Source organism: Neomonachus schauinslandi, chromosome 8 (assembly GCF_002201575.2).
Source record: "Neomonachus schauinslandi chromosome 8, ASM220157v2, whole genome shotgun sequence".
Classification (NCBI taxonomy): Eukaryota; Metazoa; Chordata; class Mammalia; order Carnivora; family Phocidae; genus Neomonachus; species Neomonachus schauinslandi.
Window position 1 is genome coordinate 81649291 of NC_058410.1, and position 14205 is coordinate 81663495.

The 14205-nt window shown below is 39.1% G+C and overlaps 1 protein-coding gene across 2 annotated transcripts in view; it reads left to right on the forward strand.

Moving 5' to 3' along the window:
* Positions 1 to 13066, forward strand: part of COL12A1 (collagen type XII alpha 1 chain) — a 117159-nt gene extending 104093 nt beyond the window's left edge. The window contains exons 59-66 of one of the 2 annotated variants that reach the window (XM_021693681.1): positions 1060 to 1113; positions 2565 to 2636; positions 6085 to 6120; positions 6228 to 6294; positions 7393 to 7581; positions 8539 to 8607; positions 9622 to 9792; positions 10813 to 13066. In XM_021693681.1, coding sequence (XP_021549356.1) covers positions 1060 to 1113; positions 2565 to 2636; positions 6085 to 6120; positions 6228 to 6294; positions 7393 to 7581; positions 8539 to 8607; positions 9622 to 9792; positions 10813 to 10823 — 669 coding nt within the window. In that variant the 3' untranslated portion in view covers positions 10824 to 13066. The remainder of the gene's footprint in view (positions 1 to 1059; positions 1114 to 2564; positions 2637 to 6084; positions 6121 to 6227; positions 6295 to 7392; positions 7582 to 8538; positions 8608 to 9621; positions 9793 to 10812) is intronic. The other variant, XM_021693680.1, reaches the window with a different exon arrangement.
* The last annotated feature ends 1139 nt before the right edge of the window (positions 13067 to 14205 follow it).

Below are 14205 nucleotides of genomic sequence, written 5' to 3' on the forward strand. Positions count from 1 at the left end.
AATTTTAAAGAAATAATTTAAACTTCCTCTGTCGTAAAATCAATGGAAGCATGGATACTTAATGCAGGCAGTTATCCAAATGCTCTTGATTTTTGCTCGAATCCAAGAATATGGATGAAATTATCAATCTTATTCCCTGCAGAAAATGAGACAAAAATCTCCTTTGACAGAGGAATGCAAGAACTATAAAAAAGACCTGACTCAGAAATCCTCTGCTGAATTTCAGAGATCTCGCTGTTGGAATGAGTGCTAACTGGGTAGCAGAGTGACTCATTCCAGGCAGAGGGCATCTGGCACTTGGATGGAGGCAGGTCGTGAGAGCCACAGAGCAGGCCCGCAGGGCAGGGTGTGGCGCTGCAGGGACACATCGGTCTTTCCAGTCAACCTGACACCCATGCGGATCTGGCCTCCTGTGTGAGATGAGGAGAGACAAATCACTAAAACAATTAGCTGAGGATCTGAGGATTTTCTTTCGAGTCGAAGAGGGTTAAGACAACTTCACACCTTTCCAGGGTCGGGGAGAGAAATGCCCCTGGAGTGGAGATATCAGTGGTCCTGCCCTTGGCCGCCTGGCCATTGCTTAGGAAGCGAGGGAATTTTTACTCAGGTGGTTGGCCTTTCCTTCATCTTTTATGATACCATGAGTTTTGGGCAGCAACATTTCCTTTCCTCCCACTTTGATTCTTTTGGGGCTAGTTTGTTAACATTGACTTTTCAGTAGAAAGTGTTATCCTTGCTCTAGGCTTCCTAACACTCGTACAAAAGCAAAAGCTAGCATCTTTATAAAAGGAGTCTACCTTCTTTGGAGAAGATTAGTGTGACTCTTAAAATGACTTTATTTATAACTATATAAATGAATAAGTATGGAAATTAACTATTCAGTAAAAGGCATAACATAAATTGGAAAGCATTTTTTTGGGGGGGTATATTTGTCTTCATAGTGGAAGGTTACTTGCAGTTGGGTACTTCACTCTTCACTCTTAGTGAGCTCTTTAGTGCCTTTCCTTTTCTCTTGGTCATTATTTCACTAATCCGAAATTAATTTTATGTTTACAATAGGGCTTTACGGGAAAAGATGGTGCAATGGGACCCAGGGGCCCCCCTGGGCCACCGGTAAGAACTGAACGGATTACATTGTTGTCTCCCCACCACAACCCCTGCCCCCATTTGCTTGGGAAAAGCCCAGGAACCTGGCCTTTGAGGCACATTCCGTCAGTGCTGTGGGGTACACTGTCAAGGGAGCTGTTGGCTTTATTTTCCTAAATCAAAATGGGCTACAGAAAACAGATGTGTTAAAATACAGAGTCTTTCTTTTTAAACAAGTTATGTTTGAAAAATAGAAAAATACCCCTAAGTTGGCCACTAGCTGGTTAGTGCTCCTGTTCCTTCCAACCCCACACTGAGTGGTAGGGTTTTAAGACCTTACTCGTTACTTTCTGTTCTAAAATTTTAAGAATCTATGGTTTGTTAAGATTTTAAGAATCTAAGTATTTCAATTTTAGGGATATTTATTACTGACCACTATCAGTCATTCTGAGGAAGTAAGTTTCACCCAAGGAGGTCTTCTAATTAAGATCTTTGGGGAAAATACTGAAGCCAATGATTTGGAAAGTGGCATCTATATACCTGCATCTGGGTGAGATCATAATGAACTTGTGTGAGGTGATGGATGCTCTTCATGTCTGGTGGTAGGATATGAAGACTTGAGAGCATGTGTTAAAATAATGTTATTATTTATGTTTAATATGTATGTCCTCAGGTAGAGGAGAATTTAAATGTATAGTAAACTTGCATTTTAAATATTTACTACAGATTTAAATATTTACTATAGAGCTTTGCATAATTGACAAAGTAAAGGATTAACTGTCCTACAAAATTTGATGATTCTATTTTAAGGAAATTTTAGGCTTTAGAACATAAGGTATTGGTTAGGAGATATTATAAATATTTTATGAAAAATATGACTAAGAATTTTAAAACTGTGTTAAAAGCAACAGGGAGAAATTCTTATGGGGTGAAGGGTGCTCACATGATAGAAGAAAGTGGAAGGGTAGAGAAGGCACCAAAAAAAAAAAAAATGAATTTCTAGGGAGAGAGCAGGACTCCCAGCAGCAAGGGAAGACTCGGCCACAGTGGTGCCCAATTTAGCACAAACCCAGCTACTTTCTTAATTTCTTCCCCAACCAAAGTTTTCACTCTTGTCTTTTGATGGGTTTTCTGGTTTTGCAACAGAGATAAACTAAAACACAGGGATTGCTTTCTGCCAATTCATTTCGTAATCAATCTACTAGAATCACAGTCTGTGAATTGTGAAACTGTGTGTAGGTACAGATTTTTTTCAAATGGTCCTAAACTGTGTTTGGGAACTATATGCTCCATAAGATTGAGAATTATCAAGATTTTCTTTTTTCTTCATGCTATCTTAAAATTTGGTTTTACTCTTCCCTATTGCATGCTGCTTCTGTGAAAGGCTTTTAAAGCTGGCCACGTTTGCTAGTTTACTTGAGATGGGATTTTTCTTTCATTGTGTCCTTCCCTTTCTTGGCCTGGCCCGTGTGTTGCAGGGAAGCCCAGGCTCCCCAGGCGTCACAGGACCGAGTGGGAAACCAGGAAAACCCGGAGACCACGGCAGACCTGTAAGTGGACAGATTGTGTGTCAAGAGGCCTTTCCCTGTGGCTATAAATAACGAGGATGCTACAAGGCTTTGGCCTATTTATGTTATCTCTGTCGTAATGGGTTTAAAGCATTTGTTGAAACTATACTAAAACCCATGGATTTCACTTGGTACCAGTTCTAAAATTTTTCTCTCTAAGTTATAACATTTGGGGATGAAAATTGTGGTCATAGGGTTTCTTTAAAAGGAGACTGGGATCTTGAGCCAAGACATATTTTTGCACTGTATAAACACTCAAAGCTGGGTCAGCAGAATGATTCTTTTATTTAGGAATGGTATGCTGCTTAAGATAGAAAAATACGTGATGGTGGTTCTCGGCGCCTCCATCCCGTCCAGAGTTTTGCAGATGTTAACCCTTCATAAAGTCATCCAGCCATGCATTCATTCATTTCTCTCTCACTGAGGATGCTAGAACAGTAGTCCCAGGATTAAAAGGATTTTTCTAATCCACTACTTTACTTTTTTATACAGCCCTGCTCCAATTTATATACAGTTTATCTTTCTTTCAGTCAGATGGTTTGATTAAAATAGTAGTTACGATGGCATTATGCCGATCTGGTATTTTCAAGTTAGTCCCTCCAAAACTGAATTTGAAGTTCCTAAAATCACAAATCCAGAAGTATTTGTAATGACTGTTGAGCATCATCTTCTTCTTTACAACCTTTTTCTTCTTTGTATATATGAATTGTGAAAATATTTTCAGCAGTTTATTTGTCTGAATTGAATTCTAAAAGATAAAAATTTATGTCAGAGATAATGAAGTCCAACTATTAGCAATGACACAAGTCCATCAGGGCTATTCTCTGGACAGAAATCTTTTTTTTAAAGTATTGTCCAAATTATATAAACCCCAACTTAAAAACTGTTTAATGTCAAAGAAACTTAGGGTAGAATCTTTATGTGACAGAGCCTGCCTTCCATGTTTACATAAAATTAAGCAAGCAGCATAAAGATGAAAGGACTCCTGATACACTTTACAATCTGTGTGTACCCTAGCACATGAATTTATTACTCTCTTTTCCTCAATGAATCGTAGCAGAAACTTCACAAGAGCAGTTAAAAGCACATGGAACTTTTCTACCCATTCAGAATTCTATTTCATTTGACTATGACTGAAATGGAGTTTCACATAAGAATCTACCTGATGTAATTGATGGCTGGAGCTAGACACCTAAAAGAAACTTCTGCTCCCTTTACTTGAAATGTGATCTCTAGATACTGGCAATAAAGATGATTCTTACAAATCATATATACTAGAACAATCTCAGAGTGGCAGTAAATTAAAAAACACACGCGCACACACACACCAGGAACAATCTCAAAGTAGCAGTAAATGTAGGATAAAAAATTCCTTGAAATTTACAGAAGGCTCCAAACTAAGTCATAATAGTGTTTTCATAAGAGTCTAATATTTTTGGCAAAGGGAGCACCAAACTCTGGTTTCTTATAATTTGGTAACATTTATTTGGACCTTACCTACCCTCTTTTCTCCCTTTATTTTCCTCATCCTTCTAAGGTGGCAAATTGCTCCTTCTTTTCTTCTCTTTTCTGACGTACCTTTAATTTCTTAAACTACAACTAGCAGATGGGTGTATAAAGGTCTGAGCAAAGAGCTTGGCTCAATCACTGTTAGCTCATGTCATTAGCTATGGTCACCAGTTGGTATCTTCTTGCTAACTTGTAACACATGATGTTGTACAGAGGGTACTTTAAGGAACTGCTTGTGGAATATTTGTAGTCATTCACTCAACACCTGGTTAGTGCTTAAATGTGTTAGCCTGTGTTCCAGGGTCTGGGGATATAACAAAGTTTGTGTAAACAAGACAAAGTCTTGGCCTTCATGGAGATTCTTCTAGTGGGGGATATAGACCAAAAATGTGTAACTAAACAATATCGTTTCTGGTGGTGTTGAGTGATACGAAGAAAAAGGGAAAAGAGTAAGGGGTCAGGGAGTAATTTTTTTTTAAAAGATTTTATTTATTTATTTGAGACAGAGAGAATGAGAGAGAGAGAGCAAATGAGAGGGGGGAGGGTCAGAGGGAGAAGCAGACTCCCCGCCGAGCAGGGAGCCCGATGCGGGACTCGATCCCGGGACTCCAGGATCATGACCTGAGCCGAAGGCAGTTGCTTAACCAACTGAGCCACCCAGGTGCCCAAGGGAGTAATTATGATAATGAGAAGGTGGCTATTTTAGATATAGTAGTCAGGGAGCCCCTTTGAGGAGGTGACACTGTTGTGACGTGAGGGAGGAAGCTGTTTGAAGATCTGTGGGAAGGAGATTCCAGGTACAAACAAAAGCCCCGAGTGAGGAATGAGTATGGCAAGTGACAGAACAGCAGAGAGGCCTGCATACCCTAGATGAAGGGCGTTGAAGGGGAGAGGGATAACAGGCAAGGTCGGAGAGCTGGGCAAGGTGATCATGTGGACCATCTAGCTGATGATACGGAATTCTTATTTTGTGCTAAGTGTGATGGGAAACCCTTAGAGGCAAAGGAGTGACATAATCTTATTTCCCTTTTAAAAATATCACCCTGGCTTCTGTGTGGAAAATAGACTCTATAGGGGCAAAATGGGAAAACAGGAAGGCCAGTGGAGAAGATATTGGAGTTGTTCAGGCAAAATTCTTGGAGGCTGTAAGAAGTGGTTTGGTGTGGGGTATTATCTGAGCATCAGGTTTGTCAATGGTTTGGATGCTCCTTCCATGATAGCAGTTGGCAGCCTAGAAACACATTATGGAAAGACGAAAACTTCTTGCACTTTAGAAAACTTTTTAAAGACCCTCTGGCCAGTGAGAGGCTTGACAGAGTAGGGACAAATATTCTGTGGCTGTGTTTCAATTTGGGACCACCATTTGGATTGAGTTATTTAGTAAGAGAGACACATGGTTCCTTTTATACTCAATGTACACACACACACAATAATTGGAAGAAGTTAGAGATATATATTGAGTTAGGAAATTGACCAAGAGCCCACTGGTTCTTACTAGAACTGAACCTGGATTAACCTCATGGACCATCTAAAATAAGAAGCTGAGCTACCCAGTCATGGTGTAAAGGAAAGTATAATGGTACCGAGGGCAATTTCTCATCCATATTTTAGTTCCAGGCTTATACCATGAACAGCATCATGAATGTATGCAGAATACGTAACTTCTAAATCTGTGATCATAAAATTCACATCTCAGCACTAATTTGGAGGATACGTTTTTCTGAGAGAGACAGACAGAGAGACAGTGAAAGAAAGATTCCTTTTTACAGACAGGCAAAATGCGAGTAACATGGATAAAAATATGCTGTGTCATTTTGCTAATCTGTTAGAAGCAGACCTTGCTGTCTTTCATCATGTGCCTTCATGAATCATTTTAGATCATGTTTGTCAGTTTCTAATCTATGAAATTCCTGTATTTCAGGGTCCATCTGGATTGAAAGGAGAGAAAGGCGATAGAGTATGTATTTCTTAAAATTTGATTTACGTTTATTTTGTGTGTTAAACATTGAAGTCTGAAACTATAGAAATAATATGCTAATGATTCTCATTGATTTAATTAACAAGGGAGACATTGCTTCCCAGAACATGATGCGAGCAGTTGCAAGACAAGTCTGTGAACAATTGATAAGTGGTAAAACTTCTTTTATTTTTAATGTATGAATGGTTTTTAAGTTTATTGCAGGAAAATGCAGAGTTTGAGTCATAAAGTTTCTAAGATACATGTTTCAATTTCATTTTGATGATCTCGTATTTTTATTCATTCTCAGTTTTGGATCTGGTTAGATAAAACTAGTGATATTTTAATGACTGTGTCATTAACATAAAATAAGAACCCAAGGTAAAATAATAACTTGTTATCCTATACTTAATCTGATGCAAAATCATTGAAAGGGCTTTTCAATTTCCTTATTAGGATTTTCAGTGATCTTCATCTGGGTATATGTAGAAGCAGCAAATGTCGGATTTTTAAAGTTTTAAACTTTAAGTTATTCTATGACTTTAAGGAAGGAGGCCCATCAAGATTAATTTGATCATAGAAAGTACATTTTGGTGGGGACGTTTTTATTTGCCTCCTTATTTTTTTCAGACTCTTTCTTCTTATTCTATGAAGTCTACCAAGTAATAAAGTTCAGTGCCCACAAACCGAGTATGGCCTTAAACTCAAGGTTCCCTATTTCAGAAATCTTAACAGTGTTTCTTCAAGTGTGATCCTGAGGAACACCTGCATTAGAATCACCTTGTTAAAAATGAGGGTTCCTGGGCCACACCCCAAACATAGCCAATCCCTGTCTTTGGAGATGAGGCCCAGAAATCTGTATTTTTCAAAGGATCCCACAGGTGATTCTAATTGGCACTACAGCCTGATTATCATTCTTAGGTACACACAAAAATAGTATACTTTCTTAATTTAAGAAAGGTTCTCTTTTGAGTGACATCATCTGGCAAAACATAAGGCTTTCTATCAGAGCCATATTAAACTTTTACAACTCTTCTATGGTTGATAGTAATGCTGTGGCTTACCGGTCAGTATTTTGTGGAGACAATTGTTTATCAGGGATCATTTTATCCTGGATGGCTGGAGTGTTTTATTTTTAGGCTTCTAATTAGAATGTGTCCTAGAGGGGGAGGAATAGAGATGGATTGCACTAGGCACTAAGAGAAAAGAGTTTCACCATCTCATCCCTTCCCTCCTGGGTTTCTTACTAACAAGTCTTCCTTCTGTTTGTAGGTCAGATGAGCAGATTCAATCAGATGCTGAATCAGATTCCAAATGACTATCACTCCAATCGCAACCAACCAGGCCCACCGGGTCCCCCAGGCCCCCCTGGCAGCGCGGGGGCCAGAGGAGAACCAGGACCCGGTGGGCGACCAGGCTTCCCTGGCACACCAGGGATGCAGGGACCCCCAGGTGAACGAGGTGGGTTTCTCTGGCTGCTACGCAGGGATAAAGAAAGTTTGCAAGTGTGGGATCTGGGTCAGGTTGAAAAGCACGTGGAAGACTGAACTTGGCAACTGCTTTAACTATTCTTGTTTGGACAGCCCCCGAAGAGCTGTGTGTCCATGAACCTGTCTTTTCATTCAGGCAGCCCCAGGCCATCGAGATCTGTATCAAAGAACACAGGAAGATTTTGTCAGGAGATCTCAGTAAAGATAATGCTATGTTCTGATGGTTGTTGTCATTGTTGATGGAAGAAACTGTATTTTGGCAAACTGGGACGCTAAAATCTGATTAATTGTTGTGACTGGCAGGAGTTGGGCACCAACTGAATGTACTTAAGCAGCCCTACAGTTTTAGATCCAAATTCTTTTGGTTCCTTTATTCAGGGCCTGACACTGGCCTTACATGTTTGTTTGGCTTTAATTTCATGGTAGATAAGTGTCATTGAAGGAAAAGAAGAAAAACAGGATTATTTGATTCCAGATGTTTCAGGACTCTGGGTGTTCGCTTTGGTCAAAGCAGCAGCTAATATTCTGGAGAAGACTTAGATACTTCGGTAATTCTGACGGTTTGGTTGTTGTGCAATGGGGCTCCCAAAGATAAGATACCTTTAAGATGTTTCTCAATGAGTTGTAACTATTTATTCAAGATTCCTGTTCTAAATTACTGTTTCTAAAAAGAATATATTTGACATGTTTGTTTTCTTCAAATAATTTTTCCCCTGACTTGTAGCCAGATTTGTTTCTTTGCCATGAATCTGGAATTACCCAAATGTCTAGAAAGAATTTGGCTTCAAGAGTGAACTTCTGTGAAAAATTAGGTTCTGCTTTCACTAAAACAAGTGAATTACTTGAATTAAGCATTATCAGTTAAGATGAAAACTATGTGTTTCCCGATAATTTTCTCCTTGTGCTTTCTCTTTTTGTCCTCGCTTAGGGTTGCCGGGAGAGAAAGGTGAAAGGGGTATTGGGTCTGCAGGACCTCGAGGGCTGCCTGGCCCCCCAGGTACGTTTGCCCGGACATCAAATAAGTAAACAGCAGAAACACTGGGAGAACATACAACCCCGAGATTCACCATCTAATCCTCTGAGCTTCAGGCAGGCCTGCCACCACGAATATATTTTAGCAAGAAGTTCAGCTTGTATAACCTTCTCACTTTTATGTTCTCTTTGTTCAAAAAACTATTTGACTGTGTTCCATTAAGCATTTACTATAACTTTAATATAAGAGGGTAAGAGTTTTAGTGACACAGAGGGTTTCTGTTTTCGTTTTTATGGAATTCCTATTTGTTTTGTTTGGCCACATAGCCTTTAAGGATGGTGTTATTTCCTGTTTCTTCTCGTATTCTTCAAGATGTTGCTAGCAGACCGAGAAAATAATATTCTCACTAAAAAGCCTGACACATTGCAAGATTTCATTCACAGTTTCTTTATTGATGTTTTGGAAAGAAATAATAGTCGTCTCGTTGTTTTATGCATTTCATTTCCTAAACTGAAAATGGATTTTTGTTTTTCTTCATTGTAAGGTCCACGAGACCCTTGTAACCAAGGTCAGCCCTAGTGTTAAATCTTTCCATTTATGTTAACCATAAATAAGTATAACTTGATCCAGAAATAACATCCCTTTGCATAGTCTGGAAGTGTGAAGCAGGCGCTCGCATGTTTTCCTGGTAGTCTGATGTGGCTAATATAGCCATTTTCTTCAGAGAGTTTTATCTCTGTAAGAGTGGGAGCCATTTGGGGAACTCATTGATATCTTTAGTTTGGCTTAATTCTTGGTAAGTCAGTTTTCTTTGGATAAAATCGTTAAAGTAGTTCTATCTCTGTCATTAACTCTCGATGGATCACTGGTAAGAAAGTTCCACACTTTAGTTCATACTGGTGATCTCTTAAGGAAATATTTTTTTTCTGTACCCTAGTGCATCGTCTAGTCTTGAAAATTGTTGATTGCCTCAGGAGATGGCATACAACAATGTATCCTTTAACAAAAGGAGAAATCTTTGTTTTAACCCCATACTAGGTCCACAAGGAGAATCCAGAACGGGTCCACCAGGGTCCACAGGATCAAGAGGTCCCCCTGGCCCCCCGGGTCGTCCTGGAAACTCAGGTATCCAAGGCCCCCCAGGTCCTCCTGGATACTGTGACTCGTCCCAGTGTGCCAGCATCCCATACAATGGGCAAGGCTATCCAGGTATGTTGTTGCCCGTGTAGGAACCCAAATTCACCTGAATTAAGAACGTTTATGGCAATCAAGTTCCCTAGGATTGAAGGAAGGTTGATTTGGGGATTTCTTGAAGATATCAACTCTTTCAGTTACGTGTTTTGATTATGTAGTAACATTGTTCTCTCTCAAAGCGTAAAACATTACTTCATTGTTAGGAGTTAAATAATTATTTGCTTTTCCTTCCTGTATTTCTACATTTGCCAAATCACATTGTAAACCTCTCCTTAATTTCTTTTGGAAGTTCAGAGAATGCAATCAAATGACTTTTTTTTTTTTTAAACCTAAAGATTGGGAACAGGGATTTGTTGAATATAATTGTAGAATGTCAAGAGTACATACAAAAAATTGTTTTGAGAATCTAATATTTAGGCAAACTACTTGATAACATGGTGCAGACAACTGAAAATAATTCACTGTCTCACGCTGTCCATAGTATTAACGGTCATAAAATCTGGGACTTGATTTTTTCAAAGAATTGGTAGGGCAAATCTAGTGTTTGACCATTATTGAGGCCAGGTCTCTTATACCTGCTTTTGGGGATGTGGGGACAGGGGAGATATGTTGATCTGGGAATAAGAAACTCATGCTGTGGTCAGTGGTGACCTTTTCATCAGTGCACCCTCAAGCATCTTGCAAGTTTTAAAAATGATACTGCTGTTTGATATGGTTGGCTACTAGCAAATAGTGCATGAGTAGTTGAATATCTAAATATCTATATATCTATATATTTATGTGCATACTTATATATGACCAAAAGTAATAATGAATTTTAATGCCAATTTCTCATGCAACTCGTTCACAAAATTATAATTTACTTCTTTATAAGATAAATTTTAATTACCTCTACCTTATGGTATGTATGAATAACTGGAAATATATGGATATATATATATATATTTTAACCATTACATACTTAGATGGATGTGTATATATATTTTTTGCATAGTAATTCAACTTTTAAAAACTATCATCTTTGACCTGTTTCAGGTTCCGGCTAACAAATTTTCTAAGTCGCCAGTGCTGCTTACAGTTTGAATACATGAAAATCCTGTTTCTGAGATGTTTGCGCACGTGCTTATTAGGAAATGAGTCTGTATGGAAATTTCACCACAGATATGGTTAAAGAAGCGGGTGGACATCATAAAGGAGGGTGGAGACTCTTTATACTAACTTGAATGAGACAAAAGCAGTGGTGTTAGTTTATAAGCCTGATGCATTTCAGTAATAATGTAGAAAAATATTATTAAAAAAAAAAGTGCAAACCCACAACCATGAGGAGCCTCAGTCGTGAAAGAGGCGCATAATAAAACTACTAACCAGCGGAGGTCATGCCATTTTGAGAAAAACAATTAACCTGGTTAAAGAGAAATGTCTTATGTAAATAATAAACTAATTGTGGCTTGTAAATGATTTGTATGTGATCCTGTCCACTAAAATCACTTAACAATTCTACAGTAAGCTTCTGCATCAAAGCCTGCTGCTTGCTCTGTGCCGGAATAACACCGAGGGGAATCTCCTCATCTCTTGCTTGTTAGCGATGTGTCTGATTCAGGGCATGTGTCTTATTATTCGTATTTTTTGTACATGTACTCTCATTTGGGTTTTGTAATTGCAAGTTTCAAACCAAAGTTTTACAATCACTTTTTTTTTTTGCTTCCTGTTTCGCTGTAGTCACTGGGGTTCCTTTACCCACCGAACTGTAACTCAGTCTGTGGGAGAGACAGCCACAGAAAATGTCCTGTACTGTATATTACCTGGTGATAGTTGAATTTCACCTCCACAGTTCAGTTTCTAGGAGCCAATAACACTTCCCTTTATCTCCTCATCTTCCAAATTGTTCTCTGAATTGAGGAGTTTGAACTCATGAACAGTGGCTTGGGGATTCGCGAAAATCCTACCTAGGTTTCTGCGTTTACAGTTCTTTGGCGCAGCCTCTGACCGTTCCCAGGTACTCGTGCAATGATTGTATGTGCTGCTGGATCCTTGAAGGTTAAAAAAAAAAAGTGCCATTTTTATTATTTGATCATCACCAAATTCTCTCTGCAAATGGACGTAATCAGAACATTGTAACTTATCTATTTATAGTGATGAGATTAAGACTGGAGTGCCATCACCTCGGGTGATGATTTAGCTTTTGCTGTGTGTGTGCCTTCCAAATCATGCCATAACTGTAATGTTGAATCGGACAGAGCCGTACGTGCCCGAGGGCGGGGCCTACCTGCCCGAGCGCGAGCCCTTCATCGTGCCGGTGGAGCCCGAGCGGACAGCCGATGAGTACGAGGACTACGGCGCCGATGAGCCTGGCGACGAGCAGCCTCCCCACGGGCGCTGGCGGCGCGCCCTGCCCCGCAGTCCGGGGCAGTGAACCTGAGACCGCGCGCGCAGCGCTGCCACGCTGGGGGGAGGTGTTGGGATTTTCATTGACAGGTCAGACAGCAGTGTACGTCTTATCTGCGATGTTTCTTCCGGCGTTGCTTCATCCAAGAGTATGCTTTCTGACTGTAGAGAACACCTTGTTTCTGCAGGAAACCTAGCTCGCTGCACGCAGTCTTGTAGACATTTTTGCCTTTGCCCTTGAAATGCTTGCAAAATACTTTGCTCGCAAAAGCTGCAAGGAGAGAACGTGCCTTGTGCCTTTAGTTAGCACAAAAGGCAGCCTCAGTGAAACTCTTAGGTTAAGCAGTAAGTCCTGGAACCCAGAACGACTGTATATTTCGAGAGGGCAGTTCATCTTTTCCAGTACTTGTTTGCAATTCAGTTACACCACGATTCAAGTAATTCCCCTCCTCAAACGGAAAAGGAGGAAAAAAACCCAACTCCATTGCAATTATTTATCTTCCTCTTTCTATCTTCTGTTATATGTTAGGGCATAGAATGCTCTTATACATCTCCTTTAACAACCACAAACCTTAAGCCATGTAGCTGAAATTATTGTATCAACTGGATACAGTTCCATATTGCCTTAAACCTCCTTGTTTTAGACACACTAACATTTATGCCAAATTGCAGATTATTCTGCAAAGATGGAATTGCATGTTTGTGTTGTATATTTAGTATGAACTTTTTTTTTTCAGAACATAATGTTTCTTAGTTATCAAAAGCAGTTGGAAAATGTTTGCAAGACTATGAATATAGAATTGCTGCTTTTATATTTTAACTGCAGATTGTGAATTTCACTGCCTTATATTATTTATTTCTGAAACAAAAGAGGCATTTTTCAATAAAACTACTGAAAATTTGACATGGTATGTTTTTTCTTTGAATGGCCTTTTGGAGTGTTCAGGCGGTTGTCACAACAAACAAGTTTATATCCTTGGATATGGTTACAAATCTTGCTAATACTATTAAATTATGCTAAATAACTTTAGATTTTTAATGATACAGTGAAGTCATAGGGAATGTTGAGAGCCTTAAAAAGCTCAGCAGATTCCAAAGGCTTTATTGGGAATCTAGAGGATGTGTGGGTTGGTGGAAAAACAACGAGGTATCCTAGGAGACCACAAACAACCAACTAATCTTTAACAACCCACATGATTTTGATTTAATCACCTTCCTATACCATATTTTACCCAATAACATGTTTAATGCAAAAAGGAAAATTCCTTAAAGGAAATTTTTACATTTAGAAAATTTTTAAAACTAAATGTAAAAATTTCCATTTGCACTTTGGTGAATTCAGTAACTTCATTCTAAATAGCAAAGAAAACAATGTAAATGCTGGTTTGAAAGAAACAACATCAATCGAAGGAGAGAGGTAGTGATAAAAATTTGCTTCAGAGCAAAACATCTGAGTTAAATACTTCCCGGAGATCAAGATCAAAAGGAAACGACAATAAATGAATGCATTGTGTTCAGGAGGTTTCCAGCAGATAGTGCTAAAGTCATAGCATTCACCTGTAATTCCCCAGTACCTACATTTAAAAAAATTTTTTTGTTATTATGTTCAATTAGCCAGCATATAGTACATCATTAGTTTTTGATGTAGTGTGCAACGATTCATTAGTTGCGTATAACACCCAGTGCTCATCACCACACATGCCCTCCTTAATACCCATCACCCAGTTACCCCACACCCCCCTCCCTTCTGTAACTTACATTTTTAAAGTTAGAAGAGACCACTGAGATCATCCCAGTTCAATTTTTTGCTTTATGGAGAAGGAAACAAACTCAGCTAATTAGTATCAGAACAAGACTAAGACTCTAGGTCTTGTGGTTCTTAACCCAGTTTTATTACGAAGTACTCCCCCCTCTCCCCTCCTGGGAACACATACTCTCCGGGCAGGAGCTTTCAACCCTTACAGTTCTATGGATTTATTCTGATTAATTTTCTGATTCACTTGCGTTTCTGATGCTTCTTAATAAAGAGCCTTTGTATCAGGA